The 21,054-nt window shown below is 41.7% G+C and overlaps 1 protein-coding gene across 1 annotated transcript in view; it reads left to right on the forward strand.

Moving 5' to 3' along the window:
• Positions 1-21,054, forward strand: part of Cdh2 (cadherin 2) — a 220,878-nt gene that overhangs the window by 159,639 nt on the left and 40,185 nt on the right. Inside the window, exons 3-9 of the mRNA XM_052155816.1 lie at positions 2,485-2,711; positions 4,376-4,522; positions 6,435-6,590; positions 8,823-8,967; positions 12,177-12,349; positions 19,334-19,471; positions 20,114-20,299. Coding sequence (XP_052011776.1) covers positions 2,485-2,711; positions 4,376-4,522; positions 6,435-6,590; positions 8,823-8,967; positions 12,177-12,349; positions 19,334-19,471; positions 20,114-20,299 — 1,172 coding nt within the window. The remainder of the gene's footprint in view (positions 1-2,484; positions 2,712-4,375; positions 4,523-6,434; positions 6,591-8,822; positions 8,968-12,176; positions 12,350-19,333; positions 19,472-20,113; positions 20,300-21,054) is intronic.

A 21,054-nucleotide genomic window follows, 5' to 3' on the forward strand; every position in this document is an offset into this window, starting at 1 on the left:
ACATGTAAAGGGATAAAATCATACGAGCTTAGTGCTAGGACCTGGGAAAGACTACACAGGACACAGGTGCAGTGGCCCAGATGTGCCTTAGAGAGAAGATGCATGGTGCTGTGAAGAAATGCAATAGGAAATGCGGAGGAGACTAGAAACTCCTGAGCAAACTGAAATTTCATGAATTCATTTTTGTGATATCAAAAAAGTTACTTCTCTTAATAAAAAGATGGCATAATTCTAACATCTTGGCTTCTCAGGGAGGTCCTGAAAACAATTTCAGTTTTCCATTTGTTGTCTTTAATGTACAAAAAAGAAAAGAAGAAAGTGCCATCATTCTCCAGAAAATACTTTAGTCAAACATAAGATTGTGCTACCTAAGTCTACTTGGGGATATTTACAGTCCAAAGATTAATGTTATATGTTAACATGATTCAGTTGCAGATAAACTATTATTTTTGCTTCTAATGACCGAAATTTGAAGGATGATATATATGTATGTATGTGTATATACATATATATGTATGTATATGACAGCATATGAAAAATTTTATATTCAGTAGTTGAAGTATTTTATTACATCTAGGAGGGAAATGAGTGAGCCTGGGCCTTGGCTATAGTCCTTACTTGTCACAGTGAATTGATGTGAATAGCACTGGAAGGACCATTTTCACTTGGTGTGTGAGACAGAGGACTTCTTAAACTGGGTTCCAGTGCTCCGGATGTAGGGCCAGAAAAATCAAGGGTTCAGGGTCATTTTCTGCTACACAATTCAGTTGCAAGTAGTCTGAGTTATAGGAGACTCTGTTTAAAACCCAAATATGACTAAGGGAGAGAAGTTTTTCCTTGTGTCCTTGGCAAATGCGAGTGTTGCCTGTGAGTACACGTTGTACTACATGTATATGTCTCGCATGACAGTTGTGTCCTGTATAGTTGTGACTAGACTGTGGCATTAGTGCTCTGGGAAATAAAAACCACCTTGTGTTTGATGATGTCCCTTACCATTCCCATTCAGAAAGATGGACGGAGCACTGTAAAGGAAATGATCTTCCTCAGAGGTTGGGCATGCTTCCTGTCAGAGGCTGGGCACGCTTCCTGAGCATGGCCAGTTGTAAATGTGGAATCCAAGTGTCAGTATCTGAGACACAGGCTGATTGGTACTGCATTATGCAATGCTGATTCCCCTCCCCCGCCATTTTCAAGTCAACCCAATTATTAGTGGTACGACTAACCCACTGAAATCATTAAGATCCTTCTCCTTGAGCATTGACTTATTTCTCATTTAAATCTTTTAAGATGCATGTTTATTTCATTTGGTGATGATTTACATTAAGAATACAAAAGTTCATAAGCACCCTGAGGAACAGAAATAGTTTTGTTTTGTTTTGTTTTGCTTTTGCTTTTGCTTTTGCTTTTCACTCTGAGTTTCTAGGATTCTATGACACATTCCGGGTGTGGATGAAGATTCCTAGAATTTCCTTCCTTCAAGTGCTTGTCTAAGGTCCTGTGGCAGGAAGGGTGCAGGGTTGTTACAACTGAGAAACCCAGGCTTGAATGCCTGTCCGGGTTGAGTGTGAGGCTTGGCTGTGAAACTGTTGGTAGATCTCTAGTTGGTGTGTGAGAAAGACCAGCAACAGACGAACAGGGAAGATGGGAGCTTAGAGGGGGACAGGAAGCAATACCTGTGCAAGGGCGCAACATTGAAATCAGAAGCACCTGATGGCCCCGTGTCTAAGGGATGGTGACAGGAGAGGCTTAAACAAGGAGATGTAGGACAACAGCTTCACCATACCTTGGTTCAGTCATGCCTTCTTCTCTGAGGGGAATTTGGTCCAGGACACTCAAGTCCAAGGATGCTCGAGTCTCTGCCATGTAATTGGCCTACTATGTCCTTGCACGAAGCCTTGGCATACCCTCCTGTTCACTCTTATCTCTAGATTATGAATTCCTTAGCAAAAGTGCATGCTCCGGACATAGTTGCACTCTGGGTTAAAAGACCTGTACCTATTCAGTACTTCAATGTAAATGTAACTCTTTTCTTCTTCAACACCCTGCTGTTGGGTGAGGTTGGTATAGTCTTCTTCATACTCATAACTTGAAGTTAGAGAGAACTCACCTTGGACTATAGTGTGAAGATAAGCAACCTAATGTCTCAGAGATGGCTCAGCTAGTGAAGTACTTCCGGTGAAAGCAGGAGGACCCCAAGTGTGATCTCTTGTGTAGGAATCCCAGGAATTATAATATATGCTTTTTATATTAGGACCATGGAGGCGGAGGCAGGCAGATCCCCAGGGCTGTCAAGCACTCGAGCTTGAATTCAGGGTTTCACATCTGCAGGCACTTGGGCCAGTCACACACGTGCACAGGAACTTGTGAAAACAGTTTCCGTGATTTCATGCTGCTGTGTTTTATAATTTAGCCAAGCTCAGTACGTGTTGTGGCGCGAACTGTGCTCACCTTGGTGAGTAACTGGGCGCTTGTATTCTTTTCCAGTGAAATTCAGCAACTGCAATAGAAAAAGGAAAGTTCAGTATGAAAGCAGTGAGCCGGCAGATTTCAAGGTGGACGAGGACGGCACGGTGTACGCGGTGAGAAGCTTCCCCCTCTCTGCAGAGCAGGCAAAGTTCCTGATCTATGCCCAAGATGAAGAAACCCAGGAAAAGTGGCAGGTAGCTGTGAACCTGAGCCTGGAGCCTACGCTGGCTGAGGAGCCCCTGAAGGTACGGTACCCTGATCCTGCTTCGGAGCTTATTAACAGCTAGATTTATGATTCTAACCGAATATGGGTTTAATCATTACCACATAAACGGAGGGCCAATGTTTCCCTTATTATCAACCTTAGTCTTTTTAGCAGTACTTGCTGGTATCCCTAACATAATAGGCTAAGTATATTTCAAGTAACCAGAATTGCCTTGGAGAGGTTTGTTTATATTTTGTGATTTATAATTTAATTTGAATTAGAAGTAGTTTCTCTTACATTTCTGAGATGCTTTACAAGCTGTTAAGTGTAACCACAAAATAAACACATCTTGGGAAGATGTCATCAGTCAGATTTATTAGGTGGGAGGTGCAGATCTACCGTGGGGACAGTAAAGTGTTTCTGGCAACAAGGGTTGAGGTTTGTCCTATTTTTTTCCAGAGCAAATTGGGTAGTATGAAATATTCATCCTGCCACAGATTTCGAGGAGTGATATGCTCTCTCTCTCTCATGAAAGCTGTTGTGAGCTCTGGTGAAATAAATAAAGTGTGTTTCCACGAAGGACCTATTCAGCTCAGCAAATGTTTATTGAGCATTTATTCTGTGAAAATACCTACATAAGAATTTTAAGTGAAATAGAGCTATGACTTCACCAATCCTATGTTGTTTATAAATACCAGGTTCTTTGTGTTTAGTCAAACTAAGATTCTGGGACACACCCATATGTACTTCAAAGGCCATGACTTTGAACACTTAAGCAATATGTTTTGAATACTACAGCCACAGAGAACAACACAGGTCTTCGTGGTATTTAATTGTAAATGTGATGTACATATACTTATTCAAATAATGAGTGAATATACTAAAAAATACATTGCTTTCTTCTTATACTAGTGTTGAGGTTTCAAATCATGTAAAAACACAATGTATTAAGCCATTAACTGTGGAAAGGCCTCAAGCCACTTGAGTGATATACAAACTGGGAGGCTGGTACCTAATGGGGTGAAAAGATGTCTCTGTTGTTGTTGGTTCTCCATGTTCCAGCAAACTGTCCAGGATGTTTGCACAGAGACAACACGGCCTAATGGCTAAAATGTCCACAGACGTCGAGAGAAACAGAAGAAAATGTTGACACATAGCAAAGATTAATGCCTAGTGTGCAAAGTGGGTCATTTACTGCATCCATCACAGCTGACATAGGTTTAGAATAATTACAGCATTAATTCTGTGGGATTTAATAGGGTCATAAATATTTGAGACATTCTTTAGCGGTATGTATTAAACTTCTCTTGGAATTCAAATTATATCTCAGCACATCAAGATCTGAATTTAATGTACAGTAGGCACATTACCTGAACTGTGGTGTAAACTAATGAGAAATATATAAAAGGGTGCTATTAAACTTGGTTTAATATTAACTACTCTCTAGGATGGTTTATAGAAACTGCAAGTAGTTTACTCAACTGGACTATATAATGAATTGTTTCTAATTCAATTTCCAATGAATAGTGCAACCCAAATACTTCATGGCACCTCTAGGGGACAGGGAAAGGGCCTCCTGAGTTATTCTTTTTGTTCATAACACGCTGTGGTTCCTACACAGGTAGGTATCCATTAATATTGATGTGATCTTAGAGAGCGCTCTTCCTAGTCCTCAGGAATGTCTTCTTGTATTTTAATGCAAAGGAACCACATGAAATTGAAGAAATAGTATTCCCTAGACAACTCGCCAAGCACAGTGGAGTTCTACAAAGGCAGAAGAGAGACTGGGTAATCCCGCCAATCAACTTGCCAGAAAACTCCAGAGGACCCTTTCCTCAAGAGCTTGTCAGAGTAAGAGGCTGTCACTGCAATTATTTTCATGGCAAGGCAACATTAGAAATTGCTTTGCCCAATTTTTTTTTTTTTTGTTTTTAAGTAGAGTTTATGGCATGTGTACATATAGTTGAATTTGTGTGAGTGGAATTCCTCTATGTGGTAAGAAGCCTTCCCTTTGTCATTCCTTGGATTATTTATGCACATAGCTCTCCGAGGTTCAGGGCATTCAATGATAGTCCTTTTGTGAATTCATGAGCTATAACATGATCCTGTCCCTCCCCTTCCGCCTCTCACTATTCAAATGCTAGTCATAACCAGGACTTTCCTGTTGATCTCTGCCCTCTAAAGATAGTTTGGGACAGAAGGAAAAGAATAAAGGGCAATCATTGCTAAACCTGCCAGTACCAAGTGCACTTGAGAGTCTCTTTTTAGAGGAAAAATGACCTCTGATACCATTAACAGAGTCCCTGGGGCAGTGCAAAACTGGAGCCTTTCAAATCTGAGAAGAGAGAATTTTGCAGTTACTTACACTGCATACCATCTGACCACCCGACATGGGAAAAAATAAGCAAAATCTACAGGGAAGTCTTTATTTAAAAGTACAACATTATGGAATCATCATACTCTGATTTATTAAAATGCAAATGTTTCTATGATTATTTTAGTATTCCAATGTACTAAAGGCATACATTTGAGCCTTTTAAATATATCACTTATTTGTGTTCTATATTATATCCTAATTTGCATTATAATTCAATTTAACAATACGCATAACACCAGACAGAGGTGCTTTTTATCAACCCTCATGAAATATGACTAAAAACCAGAATTTTGCCCTGTTAAGAAATATCTCTAGATCAAATGGATGGATTAATTTCATTTACTTAGTGCATAAAGATCTGTATTTATTACTGCCCAACCTGCCCTTCCTCTGTCTCTCCTTTTTTTCCATTTTCCATCTCTGTAACCTGCTCTGCTCTGACATGCATTCCTTTTGTTTGGAGTATAAAATACACCCAAAGTTCCTCTCTTTGATTCTTTGTTAGGAAGGAGAATCGTAGCCTTCATTACCACCTGAGAACCATGCAGGAAGCTTTGGTTTCACTGAGTCAGTACAATGGAAGCAAAGAAATCTAACGTGCAGGCCTGTCCCCAACCACAGAGTCCCAGATAAGGATATTTCAAGCTGTGGCTAGATAATCATTGCTTCTTACTATTTCTGATGTGTGAAGACACCATGTTTTGTATTAAATTAGACACTTGTTACTGTATTGTAAATATTCTACCATGGCAATTTTGTCTAAGTACGCAGTGCTAAATTTTGACGTTTTGCATGATGCACAGCTAGTGTTCCTTTAGATGAAAAGGTTACCCCAAGTCTTTCTGGGGCTAGGTAAGGTAATGTCTCTTTAAGTCCATCATCAAGAGTCAGAGAATGGGCTTGGGAGATGGCTCAGTCACAGAGTGCTTCCACCCAGTATGCAGACCCAAGTTCAGATTCCCAACAGAGACCTCAGTGCTGGGGACCCAGAAAGAAGAAATCCTGTGGCTTGCTGGTCAGCTGGCTACGTGAATCAGGGAACTGCAGCTGCACGGAGAGACCCTGTCTCAAAAAGCAAGGCAGAAAGCAGTTGTACCCACCTTGCACCCCCATGCATGCATGCACACACAGACATCACACACACACACCACACCACACACACACACACACTGAACGCATGCACACACACATACACACACACACACACACCACAGAAGAGGCAGAAGGGAGATAGGAGGAAGGAAAGGAGAAAGAAAGAAGAGAAGGGCATGCTCTGGAAGACAACAGTGCTGTTCTAGGAGGGATGAAACAAGGTTTGGAAGTGTGGTATGTTCCCAGACAACTCTGCACATGTTTTCTGCTTATGTAATCGTTTTTTATCCCCAGATCAGGTCTGATAGAGATAAAAACCTGTCCCTGAGGTACAGTGTCACTGGACCAGGAGCTGACCAGCCTCCAACGGGCATCTTCATTATCAACCCCATCTCAGGACAGCTGTCTGTCACCAAGCCTCTGGATCGAGAGCTGATAGCACGGTTTCATGTAAGTTTTTGTCTGCTGAGTCTGTGTTCATACTCCCTGTCGTGTGTGTGTGTGTGTGTGTGTGTGTGTGTGTGTGTAGTCTGATAGCTCTAACACTGAGGTTTAACACCAGAATTGTGTCTGTAGGCTTTTTGCTTCCTTTAGTAAGCACGTGTTAATAGAACTGATTTATGCTATCAGACAAGCAACTGCAAAACAATAAGAAAGAAAGGGAAACAGCCTTCAACATCATCACTGTTGGCATGCCAGTACTGGCTGTCAGAGGCATGGCGGAGAGAACCCACAGGACCTGGTCTGTGTGGACAGGATCAGAGCAGCCATGTGTGCACATCCACATCACAGCCGTTTGAGGAGGGCAGAGGGTTACGATCCCAAGCCTGCTTGTATTTTGCTCCTTTTAGATTGGGTGCTCCAGCCCAGTCTTTCCATACTTCCTCCCTTTTATTGTTTTGTTTGTTCAGGGACATCAGATGCTTCATTTGTGCATTCCACAATTCCTTTTTACTGACGTGAATGACAGCGTTGCAGGGATGTTGATCAAGGCCTTCCCTAACCTAAACACTCATGTTCTCAGGTTCTATCGTGTTTGCCTTTCATATGTGAATGCTTAACCTCCATGCATGGATTTCACTAGCAGGAGGAAGGATCTAGACCCAGCCCGTGAGCCCAGCCGTGGGCCACATTGGCCCTTCCTGCCGTGTGTCATCACTGCCATCAAGCCTGCCCTGGTCATGGTGCCTCCTAACTCTTACCTTGCTCAGCAATGATGTTTAACGTCCTGTAGCTGCACAAACCTTTAGAAATCCCAGTGTCTTATAACTATAGTAGATCGCCTAGAACTCAATGGACAAGTGTGGGGAAAGTTGAATATGTTTCCAGTTGTGTACCTTAGAACTCACTTGGTTAATTTACAAGCCTATCATTTTGAAATTCATGAGAGAATCTGGAGTGAGGTAGCACGTAACACTCTAGTCAGAGGAGTTTCTGTCGATGATTCTAAACCCACCAGTGTGTTTGTCTTTGACTTCTCTCCATCTGAGATCCTGTGGTTGAAATTCAGAAAATAAACATATTCATCCAAGACTGGAGTGAATTGTTCTATAAATGCTTGCTATGTATGCATTCAAAGCAACACCAGGAAAATGGAATTAATTACAGAATTGCAAGTATTTAGAGTCATTAAGCTTCATTATTTTACATAACTATAATTAAATTTCAGTATTAAGAATTTGTTAATGGAATATATTGTGTTAAATAGATCAGGAGGAAAATATCTCTGAAAAGGATTGAAAAGCAGTAATAAAAATTATATTGTGTTATGTGTTTAGTAACCTAGAAATCAAAAGGATATGTTAATGCTACTTTAACTGGATAAGAACATACTCTCAAGTAACCAACAGCTTTCGAGATTACGGGAAAACTATAAAATACTGTGAAAGTATTCTAATTAAAAGGAAACAGTACAGCAGAATATTGCATAGTCTTTGAAAGGGATACAACAGATGTTTGCTGGGAGAAAACATTAGAAATATGTCCAGGCCCAAGTAGATTAGTGACTGGATGTGTATGTGGAGAAAAACTACATACAATTTCTCAAAGATGACCACTGATACTATCCCCTAAGGCTATGGTGAGGAATGTCTTATAAATGCATGCATTCTTCATGTCTCTGAAAAGCCTTAAAATTTAAAATTGTTCTGTGTAAATTCCCTGTGTACCTGTAATTTTCCAGATCATTTCCTGCTCTCTTCATGTGCATCTACTAAAAGTATATTTTAGATCTGGACACAGCTGGCTCTGGACCAGGGCTCTGTCCACCAAGAGTAGTGTGGCAATCACAAAGCTCAGTTTCTTGGTCCTCTAGTGCTCTGTATGTATTCTGTATGTGTTCTGTATGTGCTCTATATGTGTTCTGTATGTGCTCTGTATGTGTTCGGTATGTGTTCTGTATGTGTTCTGTATGTGCTCTGTATGTGTTCTGTATGTGCTCTGTATGTGCTCTGTATGTGGATCAAAGCAGTTAAAAGCTGTGCACTAAGCCCTAGGCCTTGCCTAGAGGGAAGATGGCTTTCTGCTATGACATCTCCCCTCACAGCTGGCCTAGCTCCTTCTTGGGAAGGGAACCGTAGCAGCTTTTACATGGCTGTTCTCGAATGCCCTTGCTACTGGGGAAACGTGGCAACCACATGTAACAGATCGTTAAGTGCCTCTGCCCTCTGGTTGCTTTTGCAGTTGAGGGCACATGCGGTGGACATCAATGGCAACCAAGTGGAGAACCCCATTGACATTGTCATCAATGTTATTGACATGAATGACAACAGACCCGAGTTTCTGCACCAGGTTTGGAATGGGTCTGTTCCAGAGGGATCAAAGCCTGGTAAGTTAGGCTATGACTGTGGTCATGACATGAAGAAATGCTATGTGAGAGCCTTTGAATAGCCGGGGTGGTAGACTGCTTGCCCAGCAGACACACGGGTTGATCTGTAGCACTGCATACCTAAGGGGTGGGACTGCACATGGTGACCCACGCCTACATCCATGTGGTCTGGAGGTAGAAGCAGTAGGATCAGAAATTCAGGGTTATCCTCAGCTACATGTTGAGCTCAAGGCCAACCTGGGCTACCAAATATACTTCCTCAGACATAAAAAGTGTTTTTAACTGACACTGCGATAGCAGTAAGAAAAGGAAAAAATCCTGTATGGCATAGCAATAAGGAAAATTCCTGCATGCCTTTTAATTTAGCTGTCATTGATTATGCCTTTGGAGCAAATGGAAGCAACTTAGGAAAAAACTAATTGAAGACTGAAAACAACAAAATATCTTTACATCCACATGATTTTTACCTTGTTTGAAAATCAAGAGACTGTGGAATCTATAGTAGCCTTCCCTTGCTTTGTAGCGGACATAGTGAGAGGCGCTTGAGAGAGACTTTCAATGTACAGAGTACAGACTCCCTTACAGGAGACAGAGAAACAGCAAAATCCCGCACTAAGCCTTAAAGCTACGTGGTGTTCCTGTTACCAGGCAGTGAGGCCACACCACAAGCATGGCAGGGCCGGTGACAGCTGTGACACACGGGGTGTTTACTTGCAGAGTGCCCCCGCCATGTCCTCCACAACCTCTTTCAGCTCGAATAAGGAAAGTGGCCTGGCCTTGAGGCAGCACCTGCAGAAAGCCTCTTGCCATCGTGAAGTGCTCTCTGACTGGCATTTCGGGTTCTTGTACTAAAAACATTCCAGTCACAGAATAGCCAAGCCGGGGAGGCCCATTTAATCTGAAAACCTAGCAGACGAGGCAGGCGCTCAGTCAGTAAGGGCATGAAAAAGTAAATGTTTGGCCAGCTGGTCAGATTTAATGTTTTGAGATATTCAATTATTCTGTTTCATAAAATATCAGTATTTAAAACAGCACTCACTAGGCCCTTGAGCCTCTCCACCAACATCCATATCTCTCTAATGTATCAACTAATGTGTGGGAAGAAGCAACTCCGCCTTGAGCTCTAGGCCCCCGTGTATCTTCTAGGAAAACAGGCGTGTGGGGGCTTGGCCTCTATGGCTCCTTCAGACACATGTCAGACGGGATGACCTCCAGTCTTACACATTTTAAAGCACAGTAAAATGAAATAGATCTTTACTAAACTGGGTCTTGTATGTGCTTGGGGGATAGTCCGGCAGTCTTAGGCACCGGCTACCAAGCCTGAAGAGCCTGAGTTCAAGCCTTGGCAATCATTTGGTAGAAGGAGAAAGCTGACTCCTACAAGTTGTCCTCTGATCTCTGCATGCATACTGTGATATACACACATACACACACACACATAAATAAATAAATAAATAAATAAATATGAATGAATGAATGAATGAATGAAAGAATGTATCTCATGTAAATATCCTACAATATAAAGACACTTTGGGCATTTGACTACAGATGTTTGCTGTTAAGTATCATTTTCCTATGTGTTTGGTTGTTTCATACTTTATATAACGCACCGCTTCACAGGCCTGTTAGACATAAGCTTTTCAGGCTGTGTTTACTGTGTATCTGACCATGAGTTTCCAGCTAGGCACCTCATGAGTGAAAGCCTCTATGTGTCCACTGTGAGGGAAGCTCTCTCCTTCCAGGCTGTACTTCCTGTGCTTAGGAAGCACTCTGGTGGGCAGGGCTGACTTAAACTGCGCTATCAGCATTTTGACTCCAAGTTCTGAAATCAGACATTGTGTATGAACAATCGTCTCCTGCTGCAGTGTCAGCTTAGCAGGAGCTGTGTGCTCTGCTCTGCCCTGGGTCTGGCCACAGTGGTGACAGGAGAGTCCCTGCCCTGCGGGAACATCAGATCCAATAGGGGAGAGAGAGAAAGGGAAAGCCAGTGAGCTATCATCTACCATATAAAGTTTCCAAAATGAGTAATGTGGAGATGCTGCTTGACCAGGAAATATCCTGCTGAAAGGAACAAGTTCTGAGAAGGCATTTGATAGTACAACTAAGACGTAGCTGATGCTAGGGCACAGGGTAAGTGGGGTCTTCCCCCATTTCTAAAGTAATCCCAGGCTCTGGGTTTCTTAGAAGACAAAGACAGAACATTTTCTGATTCAGTTCTAAATAGATCTTATAAAACAAACTAGTCTAAACAGTGACTGTACTTCTTAGCATCTCCATGGGTGACTGCTTTCTAGATTTAGGTTCTGAAATACTCCGTGGGTTGAAATTTCCAGGCAAGGGACAGTCTCCATGTCATCTCTGAGGCAGTAATGATGCACAGTATCAAGTGTCTGCCCAATGTAGCAGAGCAGTTCTGCCTAGAATGCTTCCTTCTGACCCAGGCAAGGGTCAGGCCCTGCCCTTTACACAGCTCATTGTCAGAAACGGGCTTGGGCATTGGGGAGAACCACTCTTAGAAAACCCCATGAAATGCCACTATGTAACCAGAGAAGAACTGGGTAGTCATAAAATATGTTTGCAGTAGCATCTGGGTTTCTTGTCTTTTTGCATTTAAAGTTGGCCATTGAGCCCTTTGGGGGAATCATAGAGTAGATTTATTTTCTAAGTGTGGGAAGGGCAGAGTCTATATTTACATAATTTAAAATATGTGTATTTTTAAATTTATTTTTACATTTTGATTAGGTTTATTATGATGACGTGTGTGGGCTTGGGGATGTGTACATGCACGTGAAGGCCAGTACTTACCATTCTTTAACAACAGCCCATATTATTTTTTTTTTCAGTCAGGGTCTTTCAAAGATTGGCACTAGTTAGGTAGGCTGGCTTGGCTGGGCACTGAGCCCCCGGAATCTTCCTGCGCTCACCTCCACAGCACTGGGGTTACAAGCATGCACCTTGTATAACTGACTTTTTTTTTTTCTTTCACGTGGTTCTGGGCATTGACTCTGGCCCGTAGGGCTTGCATGGCAAACATTTCGCTGACTGGCCTCTACGCTGCCATGGTTGAGAATTTTAAAAATATTTTTGTATGCAGGACTTAAAATGTTTTTGTTATGAAAAAAGTGAAAAATGAGGTCTGCTATCATACTATGGATACCTGATTTTAGGGGTCCTGGCATGACAGATAACCAATCATCTTCACTCTCTAGGGACGTATGTGATGACGGTCACGGCAATTGATGCGGATGACCCGAATGCCCTGAATGGGATGCTGAGGTACAGGATCCTGTCCCAGGCGCCCAGCACCCCTTCACCCAACATGTTTACAATCAACAATGAGACTGGGGACATCATCACTGTGGCAGCTGGTCTGGATCGAGAGGTGAGCAGACCAGAAACTCTCCTGAAGGAGGCTGTGGTCTGAGAGGCAAGCAGTGGTGCTAGTTTCCATTCTGGTCAGCAGTGGGAGTTTTCAGAGAACTTAATGTTGTAAAGAATGTGTGTGTGTGTATGTGTGTGTGTGTGTGTGTGTGTGTGTGTGTGTGTGTGTGTGGTATTAATTAAAGTTAGCCTTGGTGACTAAGTTAAGTCAATACTCTGTTGTTTCCAATTTTTAAAGTTTTTAAGAGTCCTATTTTTCTTCATAGTCAATGTTTTTTCTGGGGAATGAAGTTAGAACATCCTAGTCAAGTAATATGTAGCCAAATGAATTTTAAGAGACTACAAATAATGTATATGTGATTGGGTTTCTGGGGCTTCTGTGAATTGCATGGTGGGTATTGTACAAGGAAATTGTCATCTTCATTAGAACTTGCTCCTGAACTCTAAGAGAAGTTACTTTACGAGTCTTAAGGTTGGTACTGTGTTAATTCTACGGTTGAGCATTTAAAGCAGGCAATGTTGAGAATCACACTTCTGAAATACTATTCTGCTGAAACTGCAACAGTGATGCCGTTCAACAGCACCACATAGGTTAGCAGTAGGTGAGAAGGTGCATGTGTTGGCGACGTGCCGGGAGGCTGTGTGGAGCTGAGTACTGTTGTTGTTGTTGCTGTTGCTTGTGAGGGTCCATCAGAAACGGCCCTTGGTTTTCTAGACATTGAACCTTCTTGTTCTCCTTCTTGTGCCTTCTCCAGGCGCCCATCAGGAAACTTCGACCTCCTTTTTCTATTGGGTTCTAGTTGTCTTTCAGCTTCTCAAAGCCTTTGACCATTGATAATCATTGTTTGAGTGAATTCTTTTAAAGTGTCAACACCTAGAAATTGTGGTTTGTGATTTTCAGGCTGAGCCAGCTTTGGCTATAACAGAATCTCAGACTGTGTCAAGTAGAAACATTATATGCACCATGATGTAGATTATTGACAAGGTATTGAGAAGTTGGATTTTTATGTTCTCTCTACTGCAGTGATGTGCATGTGAATTGAATTGAAGATAACATTGCTATCTTAATTAGGTATATACACAAAATTGTTCTAGAACCATCATAACCAAGTAACAGAAACAGTCAAAAGCTAGGCAGTGGTGGCGCACGCCTTTAGTCCCAGCACTTGGAAGGCAGAGGCAGGTGGATTTCTGAGTCCAAGGCCAGCCTGGTTCTACAGAGTGAGTTCCAGGACAGCCAGGGCTACACAGAGAAACCCTGTCTCAAAAAACAAAACAAACAAAATAAAACAAAAACAAACAAAAACAAAAACAAAAAAAAACCAAACAAACAACCAAAAAGAAAAAAAAAACAGAAACAGGAAAAATGTTTAGAAACCCAAAGATGAATTTCGTTTTTGCAGTGGTCTCAAAGTTCAAGGGGGTGCCGAGAAACAGCCCAGTAGATAGATGTGTCCACCGTGCTAGCATGAGGACCTGATTTGGAATCCCCAAATCTACATAAAAAACTGCTCATTGCAAAGTGTCTGTAAACTCAGCACTCTGTGGGGGCAGGAACCAGAGAGTTGCTGGCAGGAGCCCAGCTCCACATTCTGTGAAAGAGACCCTGTTTCAGTAGGTTAATAGAGAGAGAGCTAGAGCAGGACATTGGGCATCCTCCTCTGATCTAGACAGGGATGTGTGTCTGCACAGTCACACACGGATATACCACACATACTGCACAAAGAAAAATAGAAAAGTCATAGACTTTCCACCTCTTGTGCTATGATATGAAACATTACCCTGACACACCCATATATACTCAATAGGAATACTAGACTTCGGATGAGATTATGGAATATTTTTCAATAGTCTCTCTCCAGGGTAAGATTGAGTATATCAAGAAGATTTAGTGCAGGTTGCATCTGTAATATTTCTCCTTCCACACAAGAATTCCTGTGAGATACGGAACTCGGGGCTTCACAAAGTCTCTCCCTGAGATTCCTTTTGTGTTTAGCCTGGCTGCTTCATGGCAAGAAAGAGGCATAAAGAATTAAAGACAGTTTTCCTTACGCAGACCAACCATGTTTAAAAATCAGAGAAGCTATATTTAGCCTGCAGGATAAAAGCTTGAAGTGGGGTATAATTGTCGTTAAGTATATCCTGCAGTTCACGGGGAAAGCATCCTCCACCCTTGATAACGCTAATGCAGAAATAGATGGGAAGCTATGGGGGCATGGGTTAGATACGATATGAGGAATCACTTCTTGACAGTCGAATTATTAAAAATCAACAATGAGTTACCAGAGAAAATTATGGAAAGCCTTCCATTTTCTGAATGTCATTTCACCAAGAAAAAAAAATACATTTATCTTGGATGGTTTATGGTAATTCTGCCTGAGGCTGGGCTTAAATTACTTTGACTTTTTACACAGGCTCAAATTCCTTTATTTCTATTAAAATTCACAGTTTCCTTTTTGTAGAAAGTAATTTTCGCTATCATTCTCTCCGGACGTATGACACCTTTCAGTGATGGAGTCTCTAACAGTTGAAACGCTTACAAGAGTTACCTTTTAATTTTTCTTTAATCTGCAGTTTAAAAAAATGTTCTTTAGGGTTTTGAAATTTTAGGCCATCAACCCCACCCCCAGCCCCCATCAATTTTTGGCTTTTTTAAAAAAAATGCACTCCTGACTCTGTTTCATTACCGGTTAGTGGCTGTTCTTGACTTTAACCTCCTCTAGATTTTTTGTTTTTATTTTTTTTCCCTCTTCATGTCTAAGCTCTGCCTTCTCAGGATTACAAGTTGCAGTTAGTTTCTCACTTCCATGGCAAAATACCTGAAAGAAGCAGTTTAAGAGATGGTTCATTTTGTCTCATAGTTCAAGGGATGCTACAACCCACCATGGTGAAGAAAGTATGGTGTGCCAAGAGCAGGCGTTCTTCCACAGCCAGGAAGCAGAGAGCAAATAGGAAGTGGATCCGGGCTAGAAAGCCTCGAGTTCAGTGACCTATTGCCTCTATATGTTAAATGTTCCAGTCTTTCCAAGCAGTGCCCCACCAGTGGGGACCATTTGTTCAAACACGTGAGCCTATAAAGCCGCACATTAAAACCACACTGCCTCCCACAGCTTCTCTACCAGGTTTGAATCTGGGGTTCTGCTCGGTGTGAGCTGTTGGGCCTTCTGTAACCTGTAACCCTTGGTCTCCACATCTGTAACATGGATCTCATGAGAGGGTTGGCAAGATACCATGGCAGTTTAAGGAATTAGAGCGCATAGCACAGTACATTCAGCATTTGGTGAACAAACGGTCTGCCCAATAAAACCTTGCAGCCATTTTTTTTCCACTGCCATAATTGACAGTCCCCCTTTTCTGATTGAGTGCTGTCCATTAGTTTTGTTCTACAGCGTTTTGGTTTTTTTTTTTTTTTCCTGGCAAGGAAAGACCAGTGTTTGCTGTTTCCTAGGCCAAATACTTCTTACACTTGTGCCCTGGCCTCCTTGTTGGTCCTGACATGAGATCTCCTACTTGTTATGGAGTTCAGTTCTCACTTCTCTGCAGTCCCCCTTCATAATCTGCAAACATGCTGAGTCTCCTCAGTGCTGAAGTGGTTCATCACATCTCCTGGAATGAAGGCAGGGGTCTTTATTTTGGCATCTCAGACCCTTTATGGCATTGGTCTCAATGTCCCCTTCGCTTCCCAGTTTGGAATAATGATGCCATCATGCATACAGCCACTTGTAGTTCCTTTTTAAAATAGTTTTACGTGCTTTTCCAGTGTGTATGTATGTGTTAAGAGATGAGTGCGAACACAAATTGAAGTAAGAATAGACATAAAAGTTAGACATGGTGATAGATAGAAATGTGTTGTAGGGCACATTCCCAAAGACCCAAAATTCTACATCAAGGAATTTCAGAAGTTGAACAGTTGACTTGAACAGCTGACTTTCACCTGTCTGGCTCAGAACAAAAGAAAGGCTATTGTTCAAGCCAAGCTTTCCCAACCAGACACTATAGACATTTTGAACTAGTTTTTGATGCAGGGTCTGTCCTGTGCGTGTTCTGCGGAATCCCCAGCCAGAGCCCATCATATGCCAGTGATATTCCCAAGTCATTACATTGAAAAGGTGTTTTCATTGGGCACAGTCACACTGGTGGAGAATTTCTGGTGTAAACAGAGGAACTGACGTGGAGGTGGAACAGGCCATGATGACACTGAATATAAATACAGGAAGTATGAGAAAGAAAGAAAGAAATGATCACGGTAGCTTTGCGAACATGCACATGTCAGTAAGAGGTGGCTCTGGAAATAAGCAAAGTTACAAGTTATATCATCTGGAGCAGGAAGTGATGGAAGACCTTGGCGCTATGCGGGATCCTGCATCCCATGTAGCCCTGTGAGGACTTCCAGAGATTGGAACTGCTACACATCAGCGCCAAGCATGCATGAGGAAATAAGCAAGCCCCTCTGGACAGCTCAGATGCTGAAATCGTAACCTAGCACATCTGCCTTGCCAAAAGCAAGACCATTTGCCAGCATGCTGTCTGGACGTGGCGTCTATGTTATTTTATCAAGTGGGCAGTTACTTTAATTTTCACAAACATTGTATTTAAGAAATAATAGTGTCCCAGGTTTTGACTTTCGGTCTCACTCTTCAGCACAGATTGGCCTTGAATTCATTTTATAGCCCAGATTGGTCTGGAACTAATAACAATCCTCCTGTCTCAAGCTTCCAGTGCCAGGGATGGCAGGAATATACCACTACAGTCAACAAAATGTTGTGATGCTTAAAGATTTTTAATACCAGCTTGAAGCAATAGGAAATGTCAATGATTTCCAATGGATCCCAACATCTCAGCTCAACCTAGAACTGAATCTACTGTGTTTGTACAATTTTAAGTATTTTTTAATAGAATAGGCATTAGAAAACATACTGCATGTCCATATGTTTTTAACATTATTAAAAATAAAACTTGGATTTTCATTGTTAATATAACTGTAGTAGCTACACAAAAATGGCATCTCATAACTCATCACACATTTTTAAAATGCCACGTAATTTTCTGTGCATGAGTGTTTTCCAGTGTGCATGTCTGCACATCACACACATGTCTGGTACCTTCAGAGGCCAGGACAGGGAGTCAGATACTTGGGGACTAGAGTTACAGACAGTTGTGAGCCACCATATGGAAGTGGGGATTTGAACCCAGGTCCTCTGGAAGAACAGCCAGTACCTCTTTCTTTAATTGTGATTGCTATACATGTGCACGTGCGTGCGCTCACACCATCCTGTTACTTGTGTGTATATGGTTTCAGGGTTGACCCCTTTGATTGGGTAACCAACTAAAGGGCTCATCTCTGGGAGTGACTAATTCTCTCTGTTTAGCAGCCATCTGTTGCCTGTAGTTAAAGGGGTCATAACCCGAGATTTTTCTCCAAAGCCGTGGGAAAGGAAAGCCATTGAACCCACTCTGGGCTGTAGTAAGATATTCTGGGTTACAAAAATCTTAAAATGGTTCATTCTGCACTACATATTTGCAGGGGTTTTTTTCCAATTAAAAAATATGGTATATTTTCTTTTAGGAATAAATGTGTGTAAACTCTCGAGTGCGAGGTCGGCGTTCCATCCCATCCTTTCTGGTCCCTGCCCTTCCCTCTAATGACTGCATCAAACACAACAATTTGTGCCTCTTTCCTCCAAGCTGCAGGCCTTCCATAAGAATGGCTGTTTAGAATGTCGGCTATATTTAGAACCAGAGGAGCTGCCCTTTGCAGTGACACTTGTTTTCTTTAGTGTGGGGGAAAAAAGAGTTTTGTTGTCGAGAATGGTTTAGCATTTAAGAATATGATCCTTTTATTCTGTGCCAGTTCTCATAGAGATTCCAAATGCCTTTAGGTAGTGCTTTTGGTTAGGTTTTCTGAAAATAAAACACTGTTGGCTGACAGTATAGATTTTTAAGATAATCTCAACTTTCATTAAACGTTCATTATAGCTTCATTTGGCTCTTTGTTAAAATCGCCAATCTGTATTTTTCAAGTATTGCGTGCTTGCTTGATAAAAATCACGTTCATGTAAATGTTTCCTGTCTATATCTGTGATAGGGTGGTGCTCAGAACAACAGACTCACTGTATTATAGCTCAGTGCTGATCCAGTCATTAGGTACCTATTCAGTTAAACACCTGTTGTGTTCCAGGACTAATAATTTAAATGCATACCTTTCAGTTAAATGTGTATTTAAAATGTTTTATTTCTTTATTTTATGTGTATGACTATTGTGTCTATATGATATTATGTGCATTGTATACATGGCTGCAACCCACAAAAGTCAAAAGAGGAAGTCCAAATGCCTGGAGTTAGAGATGTTTGTGGACCAACCTGTGGACTCTAAACTCCAGTTCTCTGCAAGGGCAACAAGTATTCTTAACCACTAAGTGATCTTCTCCAGGCTGAAATTTTGATGTTTTTAAAAACTATATATAGCTCTTATGTAATTTTGGAACAGTTGGTACTAATGAGGAATGGGGGAAATATTGCATAGATATATAAAATAGTAAGGGAAGGCAAACATACTTTGTCGATTTGTGAGACACATATACTTCATCTCGCATTCCTCATTATGTTTACTGTCCTAACCTGCCTGGAAATTAATATATGAGATGCCAAAAGACTTGAAAACTTACTGGCAATCTTGTAGCAAAAGAGAAAGGTTGAAACCAGATGGAGGCTTCAACTCAGCCATGAATTTCACACATCTGCAAAGTGCTCAGTGCATTCCTTCTCAAGAGTCAAAGTGAATATGCATAGTTAAATCTCCTCAGACAAGGACCAGACCGGTGTTTCCTGAGTTAAAGTAAACTCTGTGTGGGAAACTGCAAGTCATGTTAATCAGAATGAAGGATGCTGTGCTCTCTGTGGGTAATAAAGAGCCCTTTGCAGAGCAACTGTTATGTCTTCTTGAGGAATTAGCATCACTTAACTTGTTATCTTTATGTCTTTTTAGAAAGTGCAACAGTATACGTTAATAATTCAAGCCACAGACATGGAAGGCAATCCCACTTATGGCCTTTCAAACACAGCCACAGCCGTCATCACAGTGACAGATGTCAATGACAATCCTCCAGAGTTTACTGCCATGACTGTGAGTACAACCTGCCAATCAAGGAGCTTCAGCATTGTGGTCTATTTGGAAGAGGTTTTGATATGAATAATAAATGCATTAAATAGAAATGGAACTTGCTTGCCCCAATAGAGGAGCGGCCAATGATTCAGATGTTTCTACAGCGTGGGCTTTAAAATGGGCACCTGAATATTGTAGATCCTCATTACCCCCAGTTATTGCTGCAGAAGTTAAAATACTCTGCCTGTAACAAATACCTTGGTGTAGTGGTAACAGAATGCTTCCATTGTTTCAGATGCCTGAAATCCATGCCTGATTTGTGCTACTTTTCCAGCAAGTAATTACCTTGATCCAGAGTCAAGTTATTTCCTACATATGAGTCTTTTTTTTGGCCCTCACATTAATCACACTGATATTCACAAATGGATGCTAATTTTAATACTAATGAAACTGCAGCATAAATGTAAAAAAAAAATACTTGGTGGCTAAAAAGTCTTTTCTTTTTAGTCAGACATAAACTGGGTGATTACCAGTATTACCTATCTCCTTGTTTAGTGTAGATCATAAAACTTTAATGGGGCAGTAAAATTGGGGCAGTGTGGTCACCGGGCAGCTTGTCCTTCAGTGGGCCACAGCTCAGACTGAGGTTTGTCTTTCTTGCAGTTCTATGGAGAAGTCCCTGAGAACAGGGTGGATGTCATTGTAGCCAACCTAACTGTCACTGACAAAGATCAGCCCCACACTCCGGCCTGGAATGCGGCGTACAGAATCAGTGGTGGAGACCCTACAGGAAGGTTTGCCATCGTGACAGATCCCAACAGCAACGATGGGCTGGTCACAGTGGTAAAAGTGAGTGTCCTTTGGACCACAGACCTCAGACAGCTACCTAGCAGGCACCAGCCTGTGCCCTCTCCCATTACCACCAAGTCTGGGATTCCTGACTACTTAGTGCATTGTGTGTTAATGTTTAATTTATGTCGAGACTGAGGACAACATAAATTCTCTCCCATTATCCCCACAATTAAAATCAGTTTGGACAGATTTACCATTCTGAAGAGACTGTGTCCTCAGCAAAGTTAAGGGAGCTCAGCTGATCCATTAGTGGCCTTTCACATCCAGCAGGCCTGGCCATCCACGGATACTTGGAGTTCTTGTCTAGCATACACCAGGATCTCGGTTCAGTCCCCCTCAGGGCAGAGGGAGGAGTAAGAGGGGAGAGGAGGGATACTGTGCTTCGTCTCCTGGAGTTAGGGCGGAGAGTAAATGAATGCAGAGATGGAAGAAAAATCACAAAAGTAAAATGGAACGAGTAGGTGGGGGAGCCCACATTTTATAAATATTTTGCATTTACATGGCTATTTTTTAAATGCTATTTTTGTGACTAAGAGACTAGTTTTCTAGTCTAGCCAGGCATTGTGGCTTACACCTTTAATCCCAGCCCTCAGGAGGCAGAAGGAGGTGGGTCTCTGGAGTTGCAGGGTAGCTAGGGTTACTCAGAGAAACCTCAACTTTAAAAAAACAAACAAACAAACAAACAAACAAAAATACAAGACTAGCTTTTTGACATTTAATTGTGAAAAGAAAGAAACAGAACAATATGGTGG

This window comes from Apodemus sylvaticus, chromosome 13 (genome assembly GCF_947179515.1).
Source record: "Apodemus sylvaticus chromosome 13, mApoSyl1.1, whole genome shotgun sequence".
Classification (NCBI taxonomy): Eukaryota; Metazoa; Chordata; class Mammalia; order Rodentia; family Muridae; genus Apodemus; species Apodemus sylvaticus.